We start from the raw sequence: 25,675 nt of genomic DNA, 5'->3' as shown, positions 1-25,675 counted from the left end.
TGTCTTGATCACGTTGAGGAAGAGACTGTTATCCTGGCACCACACTACCATGTCTCTGACCTCCTCCCTACAGGCTGTCTCATCGTTGAGGGAGAGGTTGTTATCCTGGCACCACACTGCCAGGTCTCTGACCTCCTCCCTACAGGCTGTCTCGTCATTGTCGGTGATCAGGCCTACCACGGTTGTGTCGTCGGAAAACTTAATGATGGTGTTGGAGTTGTTTGGCCATGCAGTCATGGGTGAACAGGGAGTACAGGAGGGGACTGAGCATGCACCCCTGAGGGGCCCCAGTGTTGAGGATCAGCGTGGCATATGTCTTGTTACCTACCCTTACCACATGGGGGCGGCCCGTCAGGAAGTCCAGGATCTAGTTGCAGAGGGAGGTGTTCAGTCCCAGGGTCCTTAGCTTAGTGATGAGCTTTTAGGGCACTATGGTGTTGAACGCTGAGCTGTAGTCAATGAATACAGTAGCATTCTCACGTAGGTGTTCCTTTTGTCCAGGTGGGAAAGGCAGTGTGGAGTGCAATAGAGATTACATCATCTGTGGATCTGTTGGGGCAGTATGCAAATTGGAGTGTGTCTAGGGTTTCTGGGATAATGGTGTTGATGTGAGCCATGACCAGACTTTCAAAGCACTTCATGGCTACAGATGTGAGTGCTACTGTTCGGTAGTCATTTAGGCAGGTTACCTTGGTGGTCTTGGGCACAGGGACTATGGTGGTCTGCTTGAAACATGTTGGTATTACAGACTCAGTCAGGGACAGGTTAAAAATGTCGGTGGAGACACTTGCCAGTTGGTCAGCGCATGCTCAGAGTACACGTCCTGGTAATCCGTCTGTCCCTGCGCCCTTGTGAATGTTGACCTGTTTAAAGGTCTTACTCACATCGGCTACAGAGAGCGTGATCACACAGTCATCCCTAACAGCTGCTGCTCTCATACATGCTTCAGTATTGCTTGCCTCGAAGCGAGCATAGAAGGCATTTAGCTCGTCTGGTAGGCTCGTGTCACTGGGAAGCTCACGGCTATGCCTCCCTTTGCAGTCCGTAATAGTTTGCAAGCCCTGCCACATCCGACGAGCGTCAGAGCCGGTGTAGTATGATTCAATGTTAGTCCTGTATTGACGCTTTGCCTGTTTGATGGTTCGTCTGAGGGCTTAGCAGGATTTCTTATGAGCGTCAGGGTTAGAGTCCCGCTCCTTGAAAGCGGCAGATTAAAAAAATAAAAAAATAAATCAAATTTTATTTGTCACATACACATGGTTAGCAGATGTTAATGCGAGTGTAGCGAAATGCTTGTGCTTCTAGTTCCGACAATGCAGTAATAACCAACAAGTAATCTAACTAACAATTCCAAAACTACTGTCTAATACACAGTGTAAGGGGATAAAGAATATGTACATAAGGATATATGAATGAGTGATGGTACAGAGCAGCATAGGCAAGATACAGTAGCTGATATCGAGTACAGTATATACATATGAGATGAGTATGTAAACAAAGTGGCATAGTTAAAGTGGCTAGTGATACATGTATTACATAAGGATGCAGTCGATGATATAGAGTACAGTATATACGTATGCATATGAGATGAATAATGTAGGGTATGTAAACATTATATAAGGTAGCATTGTTTAAAGTGGCTAGTGATATATTTACATCATTTCCCATCAATTCCCATTATTAAAGTGGCTGGAGTTGAGTCAGTGTCAGTGTCAGTGTGTTGGCAGCAGCCACTCAATGTTAGTGGTGGCTGTTTAACAGTCTGATGGCCTTGAGATAGAAGCTGTTTTTCAGTCTCTCGGTCCCAGCTTTGATGCACCTGTACTGACCTCGCCTTCTGGATGATAGCGGGGTGAACAGGCAGTGGCTCGGGTGGTTGATGTCCTTGATGATCTTTATGGCCTTCCTGTAACATTGGGTGGTGTAGGTGTCCTGGAGGGCAGGTAGTTTGCCCCCGGTGATACGTTGTGCAGACCTCACTACCCTCTGGAGAGCCTTACGGTTGAGGGCGGAGCAGTTGCCGTACCAGGCGGTGATACAGCCCGCCAGGATGCTCTCGATTGTGCATCTGTAGAAGTTTGTGAGTGCTTTTGGTGACAAGCCGAATTTCTTCAGCCTCCTGAGGTTGAAGAGGCGCTGCTGCGCCTTCTTCGCGATGCTGTCTGTGTGAGTGGACCAATTCAGTTTGTCTGTGATGTGTATGCCGAGGAACTTAAAACTTGCTACCCTCTCCACTACTGTTCCATCGATGTGGATAGGGGGGTGTTCCCTCTGCTGTTTCCTGAAGTCCACAATCATCTCCTTAGTTTTGTTGACGTTGAGTGTGAGGTTATTTTCCTGACACCACACTCCGAGGGCCCTCACCTCCTCCCTGTAGGCCGTCTCGTCGTTGTTGGTAATCAAGCCTACCACTGTTGTGTCGTCCTCAAACTTGATGATTGAGTTGGAGGCGTGCGTGGCCACGCAGTCGTGGGTGAACAGGGAGTACAGGAGAGGGCTCAGAACGCACCCTTGTGGGGCCCCAGTGTTGAGGATCAGCGAGGAGGAGATGTTGTTGCCTACCCTCACCACCTGGGGCGGCCCGTCAGGAAGTCCAGTACCCAGTTGCACAGGGCGGGGTCGAGACCCAGGGTCTCGAGCTTGATGACGAGCTTGGAGGGTACTATGGTGTTGAATGCCGAGCTGTAGTCGATGAACAGCATTCTCACATAGGTATTCCTCTTGTCCAGATGGGTTAGGGCAGTGTGCAGTGTGGTTGAGATTGCATCGTCTGTGGACCTATTTGGGCGGTAAGCAAATTGGAGTGGGTCTAGGGTGTCAGGTAGGGTGGAGGTGATATGGTCCTTGACTAGTCTCTCAAAGCACTTCATGATGACGGATGTGAGTGCTATGGGGCGGTAGTCGTTTAGCTCAGTTACCTTAGCTTTCTTGGGAACAGGAACAATGGTGGCCCTCTTGAAGCATGTGGGAACAGCAGACTGGTATAGGGATTGATTGAATATGTCCGTAAACACACCGGCCAGCTGGTCTGCGCATGCTCTGAGGGCGCGGCTGGGGATGCCGTCTGGGCCTGCAGCCTTGCGAGGGTTAACACGTTTAAATGTCTTACTCACCTCGGCTGCAGTGAAGGAGAGACCGCATGTTTTCATTGCAGGCCGTGTCAGTGGCACTGTATTGTCCTCAAAGCGGGCAAAAAAGTTATTTAGTCTGCCCGGGAGCAAGACATCCTGGTCCGTGACTGGGCTGGATTTCTTCCTGTAGTCCGTGATTGACTGTAGACCCTGCCACATGCCTCTTGTGTCTAAGCCGTTGAATTGAGATTCTACTTTGTCTCTGTACTGACGCTTAGCTTGTTTAATAGCCTTGCGGAGGGAATAGCTGCACTGTTTGTATTCAGTCATGTTACCAGACACCTTGCCCTGATTAAAAGCAGTGGTTCGCGCTTTCAGTTTAACACGAATGCTGCCATCAATCCACGGTTTCTGGTTAGAGAATGTTTTAATCGTTGCTATGGGAACGACATCTTCAACGCACGTTCTAATGAACTCGCACACCGAATCAGCGTATTCGTCAATGTTGTTATCTGACGCAATACGAAACATCTCCCAGTCCACGTGATGGAAGCAGTCTTGGAGTGTGGAGTCAGCTTGGTCAGACCAGCGTTGAACAGACCTCAGCGTGGGAGCCTCTTGTTTAAGTTTCTGTCTGTAGGCAGGGATCAACAAAATGGAGTCGTGGTCAGCTTTTCCGAAAGGGGGGCGGGGCAGGGCCTTATATGCGTCGCGGAAGTTAGAGTAACAATGATCCAAGGTCTTTCCACCCCTGGTTGCGCAATCGATATGCTGATAAAATTTAGGGAGTCTTGTTTTCAGATTAGCCTTGTTAAAATCCCCAGCTACAATGAATGCAGCCTCCGGATAAATCGTTTCCAGTTTGCAGAGAGTTAAATAAAGTTCGTTCAGAGCCATCGATGTGTCTGCTTGGGGGATATATACGGCTGTGATTATAATCGAAGAGAATTCTCTTGGTAGATAATGCGGTCTACATTTGATTGTGAGGAGTTCTAAATCAGGTGAACAGAAGGATTTGAGTTCCTGTATGTTTCTTTCATCACACCATGTCACGTTAGTCATAAGGCATACGCCCCCGCCCCTCTTCTTACCAGAAAGATGTTTGTTTCTGTCGGCGCGATGCATGGAGAAACCCGTTGGCTGCACCGCCTCGGATAGCGTCTCTCCAGTGAGCCATGTTTCCGTGAAACAAAGAACGTTACAGTCTCTGATGTCCCTCTGGAATGCTACCCTTGCTCGGATTTCGTCAACCTTGTTGTCAAGAGACTGGACATTGGCAAGAAGAATGCTAGGGAGTGGTGCACGGTGTGCCCGTCTCCGGAGTCTGACCAGAAGACCGCCTCGTTTCCCTCTTTTTCTGAGTCGTTTTTTTGGGTCGCTGCATGGAATCCACTCCGTTGTCCTGTTTGTAAGGCAGAACACAGGATCCGCGTCGCGAAAAACATATTCTTGGTCGTACTGATGGTGAGTTGACGCTGATCTTATATTCAGTAGTTCTTCTCGACTGTATGTAATGAAACCTAAGATGACCTGGGGTACTAATGTAAGAAATAAAACGTAAAAAAACAAAAAACTGCATAGTTTCCTTGGAACGCGAAGCGAGGCTGCCATCTCTGTCGGCGCCGGAAGTACAATGAGTCCCGCTCCTTGAAAGCGGCAGATTTACCATTTAGCTCAGTGAGGATGTTGCCTGTAACCCATGGTTTCTGGTTGGGGTATGTACGTACAGTCACTGTGGGGAACGACGTCATCGATGCACTTATTGATGAAGCTTATGCCAGATGTGGTGTACTCCTCAATGCAATCGGAAGAATCATGGACCATATTCCAGTCTGTGGTAGCAAAACAATCCTGTAACTTAGCATCTGGTCATCTGACCACTTCCTTATTGAGTGAGTCTCTGGTACTTTCTGCTTTAGTTTTTGCTTGTAAGCAGGAATCAGGAGGTTAGAGTTATGGTCAGATTTGCCAAATGGAGGGCGAGGGAGAGCTTTGTATGCGTCTCTGTGTGGTCTAGAGTTTTTTTCCCTCTGGTTTCAAATGATCTGGTAGAAATGATTATACAGCTCGTTGAGTGCCGTTTTAGTGCCAGCATCGGCTTGCGATGGTAAATAGACAGCTCTGAAAAATATAGTGTGGTCTACAGCTTATCATGAGATACTCTACCTCAGGCGAGCAAAACCTTGAGACTTCCTTCATATTAGATTTTGTGCACCAGCTGTTATTGACCAATAGACACAGACCACCACCCCTTGTCTTACCGGAGGCAGCTGTTTTATCTTGCTGATGCAGCGTAAACCCAGCCAGAAGGATGTTATCCATGTAGTCATTCAGCCACGACTCGGTGAAACATAAGATATCACAGTTTTTAATGTCCCGTTGGTAGGATAGTCTTGAACGGATCTCATCCATTTTGTTACCTAAAGATTGCATGTTGGCTAATAGGACTGATGGTACTCACTCGCCGTCGTCTCCTTACAAGGCCCCCTGACCTACGACCCCAATATCTCCTTCTCTTCTTCATGTGAATGTCGGGTGTCTGGAGTAAATCCTTCGCAAAGATAAACCTTTGTCCAGTACGAGGTGAGTAATCGCTGATATCCAGAAGCTGTTTTCGGTCTTAAGAGACGGTGGCAGAAACATTATGTACAAAATAAGTTACAAATAACGTGAAAAAACACAAAATAGCACGATTGGTTAGTAGCCAAGGAAATGTGTGGAGTGGTTGAAAAACAAGTTTAAATGACTCCAACCTAAGTGTATGTAAACTTCCAAGTTTACCTGTATCTCCACCCTGCACCTTAGAGTTTGCTGCCCTATAGAGTCATTGAACACTGGTCACTTTAATAATGTTTCCATACTGATTCCATCATGTTTACATACTGGTTTACCCACTTCATATGTATATACTGTATTCTAGTCAAGGCTCATCCTATATAACTACTGCTGTCCACTTCATATGTACATACTGTATTCTAGTCAAGGCTCATCCTATATAACTACTGCTGTCCACTTCATATGTACATACTGTATTCTAGTCAAGGCTCATCCTATATAACTACTGCTGTCCACTTCATATGTATATACTGTATTCTAGTCAAGGCTCATCCTATATAACTACTACTGTCCACTTCATATGTATCTACTGTATTGTAGTCAAGGTTCATCCTATATAACTACTGCTGTCCACTTCATATGTATATACTGTATTCTAGTCATGGTTCATCCTATATAACTACTGCTGTCCACTTCATATGTATATACTGTATTCTAGTTCATCCTATATAACTACTGCTGTCCACTTCATATGTATATACTGTATTCTAGTTCATCCTATATAACTACTGCTGTCCACTTCATATGTATATACTGTATTCTAGTTCATCCTATATAACTACTACTGTCCACTTCATATGTATATACTGTATTCTAGTTCATCCTATATAACTACTGCTGTCCACTTCATATGTATATACTGTATTCTAGTTCATCCTATATAACTACTGCTGTCCACTTCATATGTATATACTGTATTCTAGTCAAGGCTCATCCTATATAACTACTGCTGTCCACTTCATATGTACATACTGTATTCTAGTCAAGGCTCATCCTATATAACTACTGCTGTCCACTTCATATGTATATACTGTATTCTAGTTCATCCTATATAACTACTGCTGTCCACTTCATATGTATATACTGTATTCTAGTTCATCCTATATAACTACTGCTGTCCACTTCATATGGACATACTGTATTCTAGTTCATCCTATATAACTACTGCTGTCCACTTCATATGGACATACTGTATTCTAGTCAAGGCTCATCCTATATAACATGGTACCCATGTTCTGTTCACATACATACTGTATATATGGACTTGGGTCCGGAAGCTAATTTCCTGCAATCCATTTTACCATGAGGTTTTGTACTGTCTATTTAGCTACTTGATTGTCGATATAGCTCATTTTAATATTGGAACTAATGTGCAATGCATTTTAGTTACATTGTTTATACACGCTGCATATGTGTTGCTGCCATGCTGTGTTGCTGCCATGTTGTGTTTTCGTGTGTTGCTGCCATGCTGTGTTGCTACCATGCTGTGTTGCTACCATGCTGTGTTGTCATGTGTTGCTGCCATGCTGTGTTGCTACCATGCTGTGTTGTCATGTGTTGCTGCCATGCTGTGTTGCTACCATGCTGTGTTGTCACGTGTTGCTGCCATGCTGTGTTGCTACCATGCTGTGTTGCTACCATGCTGTGTTGTCACGTGTTGCTGCCATGCTGTGTTGCTGCCATGCTGTGTTGTTGTCTTAGGTCTTTCTTTATGTAGTGTTGTGATGTGTTGTCTCTCTTGTCATGATGTGTGTTTTGTCCTATATTTAAATATGATTTAAAATGATTATTTATTATTTAAATATGATTGTTTTAGCCCCCGTCCCCGCAGGAGGCCTTTTGCCTTTTGGTAAGCCGTCATTATAAATAAGAATTTGTTCTTAACTGACTAGTTAAATAAAGGTTAAATTATTATTTTAAATGTAATATATATTTTTGTTGTTGAAATGAGGTGGACAGATGTTGATTCAACCCGTTCCAGTCGGTAATTACACTAGTGTTTCCTCATCAAACCAAATCCGTTCTGAATTATACAGGAAGTAACATTTACAGCTTTTATCAACGTGGGAAAATAAGCATCGAATTCTTAACTGCAATCACGGGCATTAGTAACCTATGTTTATATTATTATTATTATTAAATACTAATACAATTGTTAAAATTATTTTCGTTTTCATGAAGCTGATAAAAGCATCATTATAGCTGTTGTCAAAAGATGTTTTGGGTTATTTCAGCTCTATAAATGATACATTATATTGGGAGGCTCGATGTAGTAGCCTATACTAATGTTTGTTATAGTAAGCTAGAAACACCATTCGAAACGCCATATCTGAAGTTATGCTTGAATTAAAACAATTATTAAACATTTGTTATGAACTCCTAATAATTGTTAATTGTTAATAATTATTTTTATTTTCGATTTTTGGATTTGAATATCAGACGTCTGTATTTTTGTTTGAATTATTACATGAAACGTTCAAATGTACAGGCTACACATCTCCAATGTGTTATTTTGATCAATGTATTGTTTATAATGGTATTTTACACTTCACATGGGATATAATCAAGAACACAAAATAGTTGTATATGTGCTTGCCTTGCCTTTTTTCCGCAGACGCATCAGGCTACGTTCAACCCGTAACTTTGTATGTCTGGGCTGCAAACTGCAGGGAAAGTAGGCCTACTTTTACTGTAATTGGCGGGATGACCGTAAGCAAACAAAGGTATTTATCAACTACATATAATTATTGCAACAAATATGATAGGCCTTTAAGTGTTGCTGTGTGTAAAATATTACTGAATTTGTTCAATCAAAAGATAACATTTAAATTGAAATATGCTGTGTGGGTGGTTGATATTGTTTAAAACAACACGGCTTTTAATGAACCTAAATAGAAGGGAAAAAAACACGAGAAAAACCCTTTCTCCTTCGCAACACATGTTGACACGATTTGGTCCACTCTGATTTATAGACGAGAAAACACTGGCTGCATGAACAGAGCACTCTGGCTTCACGCAGGGATAAAGAGAAGAAACGAAAGGAGGAGAGATGAGGAGTAGAGAACTAATGAGGAAGAGTAGACTGCCCAATCCTGGCTCTGTGCTTTAATTACATCCATGGAAAGAACGAGGCAGAGAGGCACCGCGCGCACATCTGGATTCAATCTGCAGCCCTTTGATGGCATCAAGTGTTCTTTTGCCAGATGAGGGGGCAGGGGGGGCAGGGGGCCCGGGGCTAAAATGGGTTGGCTGGGCCAGGCAGGCAGCTTGGACCTCAGAACAGGCCCATTGATGTCATTCCACCATACGGGACCCCCTCGTCCTCTCTCTCTCTGACCCGGGGCTGAGATGGTTTGGCTGGGCCAGGCAGGCAGCTTGGAGCTCAGAACAGACCAATGGATGCCATTCCACCATACGGGGACCCCTCTCTCTCTCTGTTTCTCTCTCTCCCTGTTTCTCTCTCTCCCTGTTTCTCTCTCTCCCTGTTTCTCTCTCCCTGTTTCTCTCTCTCTCCCTGTTTCTATCTCTCCCTGTTTCTCTCTCTCTCCCTGTTTCTCTCTCTCCCTGTTTCTCTCTCTCCCTGTTTTCTCTCTCTCCCTGTTTCTCTCTCTCTCCCTGTTTCTCTCTCTCCCTGTTTCTCTCTCTCCCTGTTTCTCTCTCTCCCTGTTTCTCTCTCTCCCTGTTTCTCTCTCTCTCTGTTTCTCTCTCTCCCTGTTTCCCTCTCCCCGTTTCTCTCTCTCCCTGTTTCTCTCTCTCTCTCTGTTTCTCTCGCTCTCTCTGACCAGGCGAACAACGCATGCAACAGTTACAGTTTCAAAAGCCAGTTTCATCTGTGTAGTTTGCGTGTGACTGCAGACCCAGCCTGTGCAGTCAGAAATATAAATGTACCACACGTATAGGCTATCATTTTTTTGTTTGTTGGTGATGTGGTGTCCCCGCTATGCAGAGACACAGGGTGCTTCTTTTACGCACAGCCTGTGCTGCACTTAGAAACGTTTGGCCTATATATCCAAAACAGATTTGAGTTATGCCAAAAGCTATGATTTTAAAATGTCAAATGACAACCTCCAACTGATATACTGCAGACATGTTGTAGCACCATATCTTTGCGCGTGCATGTAAATCAGCCATGGGAAATATGTTGTGTGGGCATACCTATTCAAAACAATGCTCTATTCAAAGATATTATCCGCCATAAATACATTATAAGGATTACCATGTGGCAGAATACAGTATATTAGTTTGGCTGCAATGAAAACACTGAGAGGCATAGACATCAATTATCAAAATCCCAATTTCCAACTGCCAAAACGTAAGTCGGTTAATCAGCGCTTTTTTGTGTGATGGTGTGCATTGTTGAAGGGGGTGGGGTGCTTCACACACGAGGGCACGGACTGTCAGAGTCAGCGCAGAAAGCATTGCCACGTAATTGCAGACTCCTTTTTAGGGCGATCAGTTTACCCCAGGGTCTTCAAATGGTGCTTTATTTCCCCCTCTCAGCCGCCCTGTGCGTGACACTCACTTCGGCCTGTTCCCTTCCCGTTACCAGAGCCTCGCTCCGCCTCGCAGGGTCCTGGGCGTTGAGCGATAGATTTTACTCAAAACGCGCGAATGTGAGACCTCATCGTTCCTTTTTACCCCAGCCCATAGTCATACCGCGGTCTGGACTCACAGGCGAGGAGAGGAGAAACGTTTAGCCCAGCTCAGTCATACCGCGGTCTGGACTCACAGGCGAGGAGAGGAGAAACGTTTAGCCCAGCTCAGTCATACCGCGGTCTGGACTCACAGGCGAGGAGAGGAGAAACGTTTAGCCCAGCTCAGTCATACCGCGGTCTGGACTCACAGGCGAGGAGAGGAGAAACGTCTTTAGCCCAGCTCAGTCATACAGGCGAGGAGAGGAGCGGTCTGGACTCACAGGCGAGGAGAGGAGAAACGTTTAGCCCAGCTCAGTCATACCGCGGTCTGGACTCACAGGCGAGGAGAGGAGAAACGTTTAGCCCAGCTCAGTCATACCGCGGTCTGGACTCACAGGCGAGGAGAGGAGAAACGTTTAGCCCAGCTCAGTCATACCGCGGTCTGGACTCACAGGCGAGGAGAGGAGAAACTTGCTATAGCCTACTACTCTTTGTGTTTAAAAATCCAGGGAATATCCAGGAAGAAGCCAAAAGTTGTCTTGTTGTATATGTTTCGGGGTTTTATTTGACGAGGTGAGGGGCCTCTTATCGAGTGGAATCGAACAGAGGACCATAGATCTTGCTTAAAGTGGAGTGATTTGGATCTGTAAAACCAACGGCTTTCCAACCAAATTCATACAAAACGAGCCCTGTCCTGAGTTGAAACCAGCGCTGTTATGGGTTTGGAGTTATTCTTGATATTTTTCTGTGCGTCGAGTATAAGTTAGCTAGGTAGGTTTGTTATACGCTAATCGGTGTTTTGACGTCTGTATTGAGTCAGCGTCATGACTTCTGGCTATGCGCATGTAATGGACAGACAAGACTCACTGACGAGCCGCCTGGAAAGCCCGATATCAGCCAAACTGGAAACACTGCAGGCCAAGAAAAACTTCTCTGTCAGCCACCTGTTGGATCTGGAGGAGGTGCGGGAGATGGTAGGGGTTCAGGCCAATGAGAGCGCCGGGGATGCGGGAAGGAGCGTGGTGGAGTCCCCGGGGCTGACCAGCGGCAGCGATACGACGCAGCAGGAGAGTAAGTTAGTAGAAAGGGGAATGGTGTGGCCTTCCTCCGGTGTAGAATAACTGTAATACGCTGTGATATCAGATAGAGAAAATTGTCACGTTAGTGAACACACGTCCGTGAAACAACACCAATGTTTTCTTCATGCGTTCATAACCTTTCCTGTGTAACCTGGGAAGGGATGGAGGCGCATAAAGCTACTAATAGCGCACAACGAACATGTGCTTTTACTGTTCTTCTCTTTTTATAGAGCCTCTATACTCCTTTAGATTGCTCAATCACAACCCTTTTTATAGAGCCTCTATACTCCTTTAGATTGCTCAATCACAACCCTTTTTATAGAGCCTCTATACTCCTTTAGATTGCTCCAGCACAACCCTTTTTATAGAGCCTCTATACTCCTTTAGATTGCTCAATCACAACCCTTTTTATAGAGCCTCTATACTCCTTTAGATTGCTCCAGCACAACCCTTTTATAGAGCCTCTATACTCCTTTAGATTGCTCAATCACAACCCTTTTATAGAGCCTCTATACTCCTTTAGATTGCTCCAGCACAACCCTTTTTATAGAGCCTCTATACTCCTTTAGATTGCTCCAGCACAACCCTTTTATAGAGCCTCTATACTCCTTTAGATTGCTCCATCACAACCCTTTTATAGAGCCTCAATACTCCTTTAGATTGCTCAATCACAACCCTTTTATAGAGCCTCTATACTCCTTTAGATTGCTCCAGCACAACCCTTTTTATAGAGCCTCTATACTCCTTTAGATTGCTCAATCACAACCCTTTTTATAGAGCCTCTATACTCCTTTAGATTGCTCAATCACAACCCTTTTTATAGAGCCTCTATACTCCTTTAGATTGCTCAATCACAACCCTTTTTATAAAGCCTCTATACTCCTTTAGATTGCTCAATCACAACCCTTTTTATAGAGCCTCTATACAATAGCTTCGGGAAATAGGGGTGCTGAGGGTGATGAAAAATCCCCCTGGATAAAAAAATATATATATGTAAAAAATATATATCTATACAGTACCAGTCAAAAGTTTGGACACACCTACTCATTCAAGGGTTTTTCTTTATTTTTTACTATTTTCTACATTGTAGAATGATATTGAAGACATCAAAACTATAAAATAGCACATATGGAATCATGTAGTAACCGAAAACGTGTTAAACAAATCCATAATATATTTTATTTTTAAGATTCTTCAAATGAGCCACCCTTTGCCTTAATGACAGCTTTGCACACTCTTGGCATTCTCTCAACCAGCTTCATGTAGTCACCTGGAATTAATTTAAATTAACAGGTGTGCCCTGTTAAAATTTAATATATGGAATTTATTTTCTTCTTAATGCTTTTGAGCCAATCAGTTGTGTTGTGACAAGATAGGGGTGGTATACAGAAGATAGCCTTATTTGGTAAAAGACCAAGTCCATATAATGGCAAGAACAGCTCAAACAAGCAAAGAGAAACAACAGTCCAGGTCAGTCAATGCTGAAAAACCATCAAGCGCTATGATGAAACTGGCTCTCGTGAGGACCGCCACAGGAAAGGAAGACCCAGAGTTACCTCTGCTGCAGAGGATAAGTTCATTAGAGATACCAGCCTCAGAAACTGCATCCCAAATAAATGCTTCACAGAGTTCAAGTAACAGACACATCTCAACATCAACTGTTCAGAGGAGACTGCGTGAATCAGGCCTTCATGGTCAAATTGCTGCAAAGCAAACACTACTAAAGGACACCAATAATAAGAAGAGACTTGCTTGGGCCAAGAAACACGAGCAATGGACAATAGACCGGTGGAAATCTGTCCTTTTGACTGATGAGTCCAAATTTTAGATTTTTGGTTCCAATCGCTGTGTCTTTGTGAGACACAGAGTAGGTGAACGGATGATCTCTGCATGTGTGGTTCCCACCATGAAGCATGGAGGAGGAGGTGTGATGATGTGGGGGTGCTTTGCTGGTGACACTGTCTGTGAATTATTTAGAATTCAAGGCACACTTAACCAGCATGGCTACCACAGCATTCTGCAGCGATACGCCATCCCATCTGGTTTGCATTAAGTGGGACTATCATTTGTTTTTCAACAGGACAGTGACCCAACAGACCTCCAGGCTATTTGACCAAGAAGGAGTGATGGAGTGATGCATCAGATGACCTGGCCTCCACAATCACCCAACCTCAACCCAATTGAGATGGTTTGGGATGAGTTGGACCGCAGAGTGAAGGAAAAGCAGCCAACAAGTGCTCAGCATATGTGGGAACTCCTTCAAGACTGTTGGAAAAGCATTCTAGGTGAAGCTGGTTAAGAGAATGCAAAGAGTGTGCAAAGCTGTCATCAAGGCAAAGGGTGGCTATTTTGAAGAATCTAAAATATATTTTGATTTGTTTAACAGTTTTTTTGGTTACTACAATGTAGAAAATAGTTTTAAAAAATAAAGAAAAACCCTTGAATGACTAGGTGTGTCCAAACTTTTGACTGGTACTGTACCTATGGACTGGGCCTTTAATCGTACTGTATTAGTGGACTAGGCCTTTAATCGTACTGTACCTATGGACTGGGCCTTTAATCGTACTGTATTAGTGGACTGGGCCTTTAATCGTACTGTATTAGTGGACTGGGCCTTTAATCGTACTGTACCTATGGACTGGGCCTTTAATCGTACTGTATTAGTGGACTGATAAAGCAGTCTGCTGTGCCAGCGCTGACCAAAAAACATTTGTCCAAACTACTTCCCCAGTGGCTATGCTATATATACCAGGGATCATCAACTAGATTCAGCTGGGAGCTGATTCTTTCTAGAAAGGATGGCCTTAATTACAAGTAATTTGTAGACTGCAAATTGAAAGCAAGAAGCCCAAACATATATAATGTTTGACTAAAACAGAATCATTTCAAACCTTGCTTACATTTGTATACGATCAGTTCGTGTCGCTCTACTTAGAAACATATTTCTTAAATTTAAATCACTTGGAGCTGATTTCCTGATGTTTTTTTACAGACTTTTATGTCCAACAATGAAAATTCCACACCAAGAAAAGTTGGGGTGCTTCAGAGCAAAGTTGGGGTGCTTCAGAGCAAAGTTGGGGTGCTTCAGAGCAAATCTGCATTTCTATACAATTTAAAAACTCTAAAATTCTATCTGGAGAACAACAAAAACAAGGCAAAATGACCCCAGCCATTATCACCTTGGTTGCTGTAGCTCGGTGGATCTACAACACATTATCTATACAATTAGCCGCTACAACACATAGCCTATTAGCTATCCAATTAGCCACTACAAACACATAGCCTATTAGCTATACAATTAGCCACTACAAACACATAGCCTATTAGCTATACAATTAGCCCCTACATACACATAGCCTATTAGCTATACAATTAGCCCCTACAAACACATAGCCTATTAGCTATACAATTAGCCCCTACAAACACATAGCCTATTAGCTATACAATTAGCCGCTACAAACACATAATCTATTAGCTATACAATTAGCCCCTACAAACACATAGCCTATTAGCTATACAATTAGCCGCTACAAACACATAGCCTATTAGTTATACAATTAGCCGCTACAAACACATAGCCTATTAGCTATACAATTAGCCCCTACAAACACATAGCCTATTAGTTATACAATTAGCCGCTACAAACACATAGCCTATTAGCTATACAATTAGCCCCTACAAACACATAGCCTATTAGTTATACAATTAGCCCCTACAAACACATAGCCTATTAGTTATACAATTAGCCGCTACAAACACATAGCCTATTAGCTATACAATTAGCCACGACAAACACATATGATATCTGAGCGAGAGTGACTAACAGAATCAAAGTGGGCCCCCTGGAGGTGTGGGCCCCTGGGCACGTGCCCTTCATGCCTGGTCAATAATTAGGCCGTGATTACAAGTTTAGATACCTGACTAGACTAACTAGACTAATTTACCAATCAAATATATATTTTTCCTGACATGGGCTAATCAAATCAAATCGAAGTTTATTTGTCACGTGCGCTGAATACAACAGTGAAATGCTTGCTTACAGGCTCTAACCAATAGTGCAAAAAAGGTGTTAAGTGAACAATAGGTAGGTAAAGAAATAAAACAACAGTAAAAAGACAGGCTATATACAGTAGAGAGGCTATATACAGTAGAGAGGCTATATACAGTAGAGAGGCTATATACAGTAGCGAGTCTACATACAGACACCGTTTAGTCAGGCTGATTGAGGTAGTATGTACATGTAGATATGATAATTGAGTGATTGTCAGGAAATGACATATAACAATAGGAAAACTGCTGATGCACAACCAAGTTTCTGAATTGCACCCTGCGTATTTTACTATTCCAACTGTCAACAGTATTTTGCGACTCCTGACTGAGTTGTTATTTCATTTTTTAGGAGGTTCGGACCTCGGTGTACTCATACGTATACCAGTGGAACGACCACAGTAGCTAATACCTGTTATTATGACGTCATCACCCTGCAGTAGGTCTGTTGCCGTGTCGCCCTCAATTGTTGGTCTTTACTTGTAAAAAACATAATTAGCAGAAAATAAGTAGTTTTCTTTAAATAAAGACAACCGTGTAAAGTTATTCTGTTATGCCGGCTTTTTAGAAAGAATGCTTTTAGGCTTACGTTTCAGGAGCAGGCTTGGCCTAACTGTGTCACACATCAAATGTGTTATGTGTGCTACATGAACAACAACAGACTTCTCACTACACGTGTAGGCCGACAATTAAGCTTTAGTGATTACTGTAATGAATGTGAGAATCCCACTGTCTCATAAACACACAGAGGAGAATATTCTAGGCCTATATTTTAGACCAACAAAATCAAGTGGAATCCATTTTAAAATGTGTGAGGTTAAAAATGTATAATAAAACCATTTATGAAGGTGAGGTTTTTTTTTATATATATTTTTTTTATATTCCTAAAATTATGCTTCAAAAAGTAGCATATTCTTTTAGTAAACACCAATAATCAATGCAAACCTAAAAAAGCTAGCCCTTGTCCCTCTAAAGCAGGCTATAAATGAGCTCTTACAGGAGTCAATTCTGGACGCAATCTAGTGTAAACATGCAGCTCTATGTTTGTTTCCATCATTCAGAAATGAATGTTGACAGGCCTCTTAAATGAATCATGTGAGTGTTTCTTCAGAGGCCGGCTGGATGAATGAGGCTGATTATTGAACCTTTAACTAGTCAGTTAAGGACACATTTCTTATTTACAATGACGGCCTACCAAAAGGCAAAAGGCCTCCTGTGGGGACGGGGGCCTGGGATTGAAAAAATACTAAATAAATTAAATAAAAATATAGGACAAAACACACATTACGACAAGAGAGACAACACTACATAAAGAGAGACCTAAGACAACACAACACTACATAAAGAGAGACCTAAGACAACACTACATAAAGAGAGACCTAAGACAACAACACAGCATGGCAGCAACACATGACAACACAAAATGGTAGCAACACAACATGGCAAGGTGGCAACACAACATGGCAACAACATGGTAGCAGCACAAAACATGGTACAAACATTATTGGGCACAGACAACAGCACAAAGGTCAAGGAGGTAGAGACAACAATACGTCACGCGAAGCAGCTACAACTGTCAGTAAGAGTGTCCATGATTGAGTCTTTGAACGAAGAGATGGAGCTAAAACAGTTTTTAAAAAGTTTGAGTGTTTGTTGCAGCTCGTTCCGCATTCATAGGAATGCATTTCCACAAGCAGGACATGGTGCCATTAGATGTCATGGATCCAGGGGTCAAACTTAGGAGTTGTATTCGTTGACCAATGATGTTATTTCAATACTCTGACTGGTTGGATGTATGCCGAACTAGTGAGAGCTCTGTTATTGCTGTTGCCTCTTATTAAGTGTCAGTTCTCAGAGAGAGAATCCCAAGTCTCTGTTCCATAGCTTATATGTGTAGTCTGGTCTGTAGTGGCTCTGTAGTCTGGTCTGTAGGGGCTCCGTAGTCTGGTCTGTAGGGGCTCTGTAGTCTGGTCTGTAGGGGCTCTGTAGCCTGGTCTGTAGGGGCTCTGTAGTCTGGTCTGTAGGGGCTCTGTAGTCTGGTCTGTAGGGGCTCTAGCCAGATCTGTAGCCGGCTCTGTCATGGTCTGTAGGGGCTGGCTCTGTAGCCGGCTCTGTAGCATGGTCTGTAGGGGCTCCGTAGCCAGATCTGTAGCCGGCTCAGCATGGTCTGTAGGGGCTCCGTAGCCAGATCTGTAGCCGGCTCTGTAGTCTGGTCTGTAGGGGCTCCGTAGCCAGATCTGTAGCCGGCTCTGTAGCATGGTCTGTAGCGGGGTCTGGTCTGTGTCCCTGAGGCTTTATGGTTTAATTAGTGATTGATGAGGAGGAGAAGTGTGTTGGAGGAATGAGTGTCTCCTCTGACAGGAGGGTTCTCTAGTAACAGAGCATCAAGAGACAGACGGCCCACAGACTGGGACCATTGGGAGTAAAACTTAGTAGATCTACGCAGAAACCTTTTGTAAACACAAATTATATTTTAAATAACACTTTTTTTTACACATTTTGTTAGATGACAGCCTTATTGTAAAATACCCCATAATGATAAAGCAAAAACTGGTTTTTGTTGCTAAGTTATATATTTTTTTAACGAAATATCACATTTATATAAGAATTCAGACCCTTTGCACAGTACTTTGTTGAAGTACCTTTGGCAGTGATTACAGCCTCGAGTCTTCTTTGGTATGACGCTACAAGCTTGGCACACCTGTATTTGGGGAGTTTCTCCCATTCTTCTCTGCAGAACCTCTCAAGCTCTGCCAGGTTGGATGGGGAGCGTGGCTGCACAGGTATTTTCAGGTATCTGTAGAGATGTTCGATCAGGTTCAAGTCTAGGCTCTGGCTGGGCCACTCAAGGACATTCAGAGACTTGTCCCAAAGCCACTCCTGCGTTGTCTTGGCTGTGTGCTTAGGGTCATTGTCCTGTTGGAAGGTCAACCTTCGCCCCAATCTGAGGTCCTGAGTGCTCTGGAGCAGGTTTTCATCAAGGATCTCTCTATACCTGGCTCAGTTCATCTTTCCCTCGATCCTGACTAGTCTCCCAGTCGCTGAAAAACATCCCCACAGCATGATGCTGCCACCACCATGCTTCACTTTAGAGATGGTGCCAGGTTTCCTCCAGATGTGATGCTTGGCATTCAGGCCAAAGGGATCAATCTTGGTTTCATCAGACCAGAGAATCTTGTTTCTCATTATCTGAGAGTCTTTAGGTGCCTTTGGCAAACTCCAAGCGGGCTGTCATGTGCCTTTTAATGAGGAGTGGCTTCCATCTGGCCACACTACCATAAAGGCCTGATTGGTGGAGTGCTGCAGAGATTGTTGTCATTCTGGAAGGTTCACCCGTCTATACAGAGGAACTCTGGGTCTCTGTCAGAGTGACCATCGGGATCTTGGTCACCTTCCTGACCAAGGCCCTTCTCCCCCGATTGCTCAGCTTGTCTGGGCGGCCAGCTCTAAGAAGAGTCTTGGTGGCTCCAAACTTCTTCCATTTAAGAATGATGGAGGCCACTGTGTTCTTGGGGACCTTCAATGCTGCAGACATTTTTTGGTACCCTTCCGCAGATCTGTGCCTCGACACAATCCTGTCTCTGAGCTCTACGGACAATTCCTTCCACCTCATGGCTTGGTTTTTGCTCTGACATGCACTGTCAAATACCTTATATAGACAGGTGTATGCCTTTCCAAATCATGTCCAATCAATTGAATTTACCACAGGTGGACTGCAATAAAGTTGTAGAAACATCACAAGGATGATCAATGGAAACAGGATGCACCATAGCATTGGGTCTGAATTCTATGTAAATAAGGTATTTCTGTTTTTATTTTGAATGCATTTGCTAAGATTTCAAAAAACCTGTTTTCACTTTGTCTTTATGGGGTATTGTGATGTCATTATGGGGTATTGTGATGTCATTATGGGGTATTGTGATGTCATTATGGGGTATTGTGATGTCATTATGGGGTATTGTGATGTCATTATGGGGTATTGTGTGTAGATTGAGTTTAAAAAAATAATTTTAGAATAAAGCTGTCACAAAATGTGGGAGAAAAGGGATCGGAATGTTTTCTGAAGCCACTGTATATTATTAATAACTGAAATCGTAGGCTAGCCTAAAGTTTGCCCCTAATAATCAAACGATATGTGACATTTTGAATGTTCAAGATGCACATCTTCCATTTCAATGTGCCGACCACTGATCAGAAATACACTAGGAGACGATAACTGGCTAGTTGAGCTTTAGAGTTTTCAATGATCAAATAACATGTTTCACACGTTCCATTATAACAATAGATGTGTTATAATCTTGCGTGTTTATTTCTCGTGGATGATTATGACTGTATCACATAAAGGTTCAGGATCTGAAAGCAGAAATGATAATAATATCGAAACTAAATAAAACACAATTGAAGCAAAAGTCAATCCAAAAGTCTAGAACAAAAACACAATCCACAGTCAACATTTGGTTATATGTAGCAGGGCTGTAATCATGATGAATCTGTTCTGCTCTCAATGTGTATAGGGCTACATTTGGTTATATGTAGCAGGGCTGTAATCATGATGAATCTGTTCTGCTCTCAATGTGTATAGGGCTACATTTGGTTATATGTAGCAGGGCTGTAATCATGATGAATCTGTTCTGCTCTCAATGTGTATAGGGCTACATTTGGTTATATGTAGCAGGGCTGTAATCATGATGAATCTGTTCTGCTCTCAATATGTATAGGGCTACATTTGGTTATATGTAGCAGGGCTGTAATCATGATGAATCTGTACTGCTCTCAATGTGTATAGGGCTACATTTCCATATACCTGAGAGTGTTTGTCAGTGTTCATATTGACGTGTGTTTCTGTGTTTGTCAGTGTTCATATCGACGTGTGTTTCTGTGTTTGTCAGTGTTCATATGGACGTGTGTTTCTGTGTTTGTCAGGTGAGAGTCAGGGTTTCACTGAGGTATGGGTGTTTCTGTGTTTGTCAGTGTTAATCTCACTGAGGGACAGTTTCAGGTGTTTGTCAGTGTTCCTCACTGAGGTATGTGTTTCAGGTGTTTGTCAGGGTTCATATCACGTGTGTTTCTGGTTTGTCAGGGTGTTCATATGGAGGGTGTTTCAGGTGTTTGTCAGGTTAACCTCACTGAGACACGGGTACTAGATGAGCATGTGAGTTCTGAGGAGGAAGAGGAAGCAAATCAAATCAAACAAATCAAATTTCATTTGTCAGCAGTCAGCTGCAGGTTAGCAGAGTGTTTGAGAGGACACACGAAACCCTGTGCTTCTAGTTCCGACAATGCAGGGATGACCTGGCACGCAGGGTTAACCTCATTGAGACACGGGTACAGGTGAGAGTCAGGGTTAACCTCACTGAGGTACGGGTACAGGTGAGAGTCAGGGTTAACCTCACTGAGGTATGGGGTACAGGTGAGAGTCAGGGTTAACCTCACTGAGGTATGGGGTACAGGTGAGAGTCAGGGTTAACCTCACTGAGGACAGATACAGTAGTGAGAGTCAGGGTATATACATCACTGAGGTATGTAAACCAGGTGAGAGTCAGTGGTTGATACACTGATTACGGGGATGCAGGTGAGAGTCAGGGTTCAACGTATGCACTGAGGGACAGGTACAGGTGAGAGTCATTATATCACTAGCATTGTTTAAGGTGAGAGTCAGTGATAATTCACTGAGGGACATTTCCCAGGTCAAGTCATGATTAAAGTCACTGAGGTAGAGTCAGTGTCATTGAGAGTCAGGGCAGTAACACTCAATGTTAGTGGTGGCTGTTTAACAGTCTGATGGTGAGAGTCAGAAGGTTTTTTCAGTCTGAGGGACAGGTCCCAGGTGATGAGTCAGGGTTGACCTCACTCTGGATGACAGGTGGGAACAGTCAGGGTTAACCTCACTGAGGGACAGGTGAGAGTCAGGGTTAACCTCACTGAGGTACAGGTACAGGTGAGAGTCAGGGTTAACCTCACTGAGGGACAGGTGAGAGTCAGGGTTAACCTCACTGAGGTATGGGGTACAGGTGAGAGTCAGGGTTAACCTCACTGAGGTATGGGGTACAGGTGAGAGTCAGGGTTAACCTCACTGAGGTACGGGGTACAGGTGAGAGTCAGGGTTAACCTCACTGAGGGACAGGTACAGGTGAGAGTCAGGGTTAACCTCACTGAGACACGGGTACAAGTGAGAGTCAGGGTTAACCTCACTGAGGTATGGGGTACAGGTGAGAGTCAGGGTTAACCTCACTGAGGGACAGGTACAGGAGAGAGTCAGGGTTAACCTCACTAAGGGACAGGTGGGAGTCAGGGTTAACCTCACTTAGGGACAGGTGAGAGTCAGGGTTAACCTCACTGAGGTACAGGTACAGGTGAGAGTCAGGGTTAACCTCACTGAAGGACAGGTGAGAGTCAGGGTTAACCTCACTGAGGGACAGGTGAGAGTCAGGGTTAACCTCACTGAGGGACAGGTGAGAGTCAGGGTTAACCTCACTGAGGGACAGGTGAGAGTCAGGGTTAACCTCATTGAGGGACAGGTGAGAGTCAGGGTTAACCTCTTTCTCTCTCTCTAACGATGTCTCCTGTCCTCTCTCTCTAACGATGTTCTCCTGTCCTCTCTCTCTCTCAATGTTCACCTGTCCTCTCTCTCTCTAACAATGTTCTCCTGTCCTCTCTCTCTCTCTCTCTCAATGTTCACCTGTCCTCTCTCTCTCTCTCTCTCTCTCTCTCTCTCTCTCATGATGTTCACCTGCCCTCTCTCTCTCGATGTTCACCTGCCCTCTCTCTCTCGATGTTCACCTGTCCTCCCTCTCTCTCTAACGATGTTCTCCTGTCCTCTCTCTCTCTCTCTCTCTCACCCTTTCTCTGTGTCTCTCACTAATGATGTTCACCTGCCCTCTCTCTAACGATGTTCACCTGTCCCCTCTCTCTCTCTAACGATGTTCTCCTGTCCTCTCTCTCTCTCTCTCTTTCTCACTAATGATGTTCACCTGCCCTCTCTCGACGTTCACCTGCCCCTCTCTCTCTCTCTCTCTCTCTAACGATGTCTCCTGTCCTCTCTCTCTAACGATGTTCTCCTGTCCCCTCTCTCTAACGATGTTTTCCTGTCCTCTCTCTCTCTCTAACGATGTTCTCCTGTCCTCTCTCTCTCTCTAACGATGTTCTCCTGTCCCCTCTCTCCCAGGTATGGTTTCAGAACAGGAGGGCTAAGTTCCGTCGTAACGAGCGTGCTATGCTAGCCAGTAAAAATTCCTCCATGATAAAGTCCTACTCTCGTGACCTCACGGCAGTGGAGCAGCCAATCGCACCTCGACCCAACGACTACCTGTCCTGGGGCTCCTCTTCACCCTACAGGTAAGGACAGGTAACTGTCTCAGCTCTTTTGATTTGGGTTTTAAACCATACTGTATGTCAGATACAGGCTGGGATTTAATAAAAAAATGCAGTACTTTGTTGAAGCACCTTTGGCAGCGATTACAGCCTAGAGTCTTCTTTGGTATGACGCTACAAGTTTGGCACATCTGTATTTGGGGAGTTTCTCCCATTCTTCTCTGCAGATCCTCTCAAGCTCTGCCAGGTTGGATGGGGAGGGTCTCTGCACAGCTATTTTCAGGTCTCTCCAGAGAGATTTGATTGGGTTCAAGTCCGGGCTCTGGCTGGGCCACTCAAAGACGTTCATCTTTTCCTCGATCCTGACTAGTCTCCCAGTCCCTGCTTCTGAAAAACATCCCCACAGCATGATGCTGCCACCACCATGATTCCCTCTAGGGATGGTGCCAGGTTTCCTCCAGATTGACGCTTGGCATTCAGTCCAAAGAGTTCAATCTTGGTTTCATCAGACCAGAGAATCTTGTTTCTCATTGTCTGAGAGTCCTTCATGTGCCTTTTGGCAAACTCCAAGCAGGCTGTCATGTGTCTTTTACTAAGGAGTGGCTTCCATCTGTCCACTCTACCATAAAGGCCTGATTGGTGGAGGGCTGCAGAGATGGTTGTCCTTCTGGAAGGTTCTCCCATCTCCACAGAGGAACTCTGGAGCTCTGTCAGAGTGACCATTGGGTTCTTGGTCACCTCCCTGACCAAGGCCCTTCTCCCCCGATTGCTCAGTTTGGCCGGGCGGCCAGCTCTAGGAAGAGTCTTGTTGGTTCTAAACTTCTTCCATTTAAGAATGATGGAGGCCACTGTGTTCTTGGGGATCTTCAATGCTGCAGACAGTTTTGGTACCCTTCCCGCAGATCTGTGCCTCGACACAATCCTGTCTCTGAGCTCTACAGACAATTCCTTCGACCTCATGGCTAGGTTTTTGCCCTGACATGCACTGTCAACTGTTGGACCTTATAAAGACAGGTGTGTGCCTTTCCAAATCATGTCCAATCAATTGAATTTACCACAAGTGGACTCCAATCAAGCTGTAGCCACATCTCAATGATGATCAATGGAAACAGGATGCACCTGAGCTCAATTTCAAGTCTCATAGCAAAGGGTCTGAATACTTATGTAATAAAGGTGTTTTTTGTTTTTGATATTTAATACATTCGCAAACATTTCTAAAAAACTGTTTCTTCAATGTCATTATGAGGTATTGTATGTAGATTGTTGATTCCATTTTTTTTATTTAATCCATTTTAGAATAAGGCCGTAGAGTAAAAAAAAATGTGAAAAAAGTCAAGGTGTGAATACCTTCCGAAGGCGCTGTATACTGAGTTCACAGTCCCTATGCCGAGTTCACAGTCCCTATGCCGAGTTCACAGTCCCTATGCCGAGTTCACAGTCCCTATGCCGAGTTCACAGTCCCTATGCCGAGTTCACAGTCCCTATGCCGAGTTCACAGTCCCTATGCCGAGTTCACAGTCCCTATGCCGAGTTCACAGTCTCTATGCCGAGTTCACAGTCCCTATGCCGAGTTCACAGTCCCTATGCCGAGTTCACAGTCCCTATTCCGAGTTCACAGTCCCTATTCCGAGTTCAGTCCCTATGCCGAGTTCACAGTCCCTATGCCGAGTTCACAGTCCCTATGCCGAGTTCACAGTCCCTATGCCGAGTTCACAGTCCCTATGCCGAGTTCACAGTCCCTATGCCGAGTTCACAGTCCCTATGCCGAGTTCACAGTCCCTATGCCGAGTTCACAGTCCCTATGCCGAGTTCACAGTCCCTATGCCGAGTTCACAGACCCTATGCCGAGTTCACAGTCCCTATTCTGAGTTCACAGTCCCTATTCTGAGTTCACAGTCCCTATGCCGAGTTCACAGTCCCTATTCTGAGTTCACAGTCCCTATTCTGAGTTCACAGTCCCTATTCTGAGTTCACAGTCCCTATGCTGTAAACATACTACTATATTTACCCATGGGAATGCCCATGCAAGCTCCACTGTAAATACTGTATGAAACTGGTTAAAATCGTTTTCTTTCCTTTCTCTTGACAAGGATGTCGTTGTAATGGAAGTCATATATTACACATGTTTCTATTCATTGAAAATGCAATGTTTAAATTTTTAAAAATACAATCATATCAAGAATCACTCTGTAAATTGAATCACTGACAGAAGGCTAAACCGCCATTTTGAGGGTTGTGGTTATGGTTATGGTTAGGGGTTTAGGGTTAGGGTTAGGGTTTAGAGTTTGTTTTTAGGTTTAGGTTCGGGGTTGAAGGGTTAGGGTTATGGTTATAGGGGTTAAGGTTGAATGGTTAGAGTTAGGGTTAGGGGTTAGGGTTAGAGGTTAGGGTTTAGGGGCTATGGGTTAGGGGTTAGGGTTAAGGATTGGGGGTTAGGGTTGAAGGGTTAGTGATTAGGGGTTAGGGCTAGAGTTAGGGGTTGGGGTTAGGGGCTATGGGTCAGGGTTTAGGGTTAGGGTTGAAGGGTTAGGGTTATGGTTATAGGGGTTAAGGTTGAATGGTTAGAGTTAGGGTTAGAGGTTAGAGTTAGGGTTTAGGGGCTATGGGTTAGGGGTTAGGGTTAAGGATTGGGGGTTAGGGTTGAAGGGTTAGTGGTTAGGGCTAGAGTTAGGGGTTGGGGTTAGGGGCTATGAGTCAGGGTTTAGGGTTAGGGTTAGGGTTAGAGTTAGGGGTTGGGGTTAGGGGCTATGGGTTAGGGGGTAGGGTATAGGATTAAGGGTTAGGGTTAAGGATTGGGGGTTAGGGTTGAAGGGTTAGTGGTTAGGGGTTAGGGCTAGAGTTAGGGGTTGGGGTTAGGGGCTATGGGTCAGGGTTTAGGGTTAGGGTTGAAGGGTTAGGGTTATGGTTATAGGGGTTA

General features: G+C 44.3%; 1 protein-coding gene across 1 annotated transcript in view; it reads left to right on the top strand.

Annotated features, from left to right (window-relative positions):
- Positions 1-10,604: 10,604 nt before the first annotated feature.
- LOC112261168 (paired mesoderm homeobox protein 1) overlaps positions 10,605-25,675 on the top strand; it is a 16,041-nt gene continuing 970 nt past the window's right edge. Inside the window, 4 exon segments of the mRNA XM_042329263.1 lie at positions 10,605-11,392; positions 20,592-20,632; positions 20,635-20,778; positions 22,613-22,782. Coding sequence (XP_042185197.1) covers positions 11,146-11,392; positions 20,592-20,632; positions 20,635-20,778; positions 22,613-22,782 — 602 coding nt within the window. The 5' untranslated portion in view covers positions 10,605-11,145.

Source organism: Oncorhynchus tshawytscha, linkage group LG10, assembly GCF_018296145.1.
Source record: "Oncorhynchus tshawytscha isolate Ot180627B linkage group LG10, Otsh_v2.0, whole genome shotgun sequence".
Lineage (NCBI taxonomy): Eukaryota > Metazoa > Chordata > Actinopteri > Salmoniformes > Salmonidae > Oncorhynchus > Oncorhynchus tshawytscha.
This window is presented reverse-complemented; position numbering and strand designations above follow the sequence as displayed.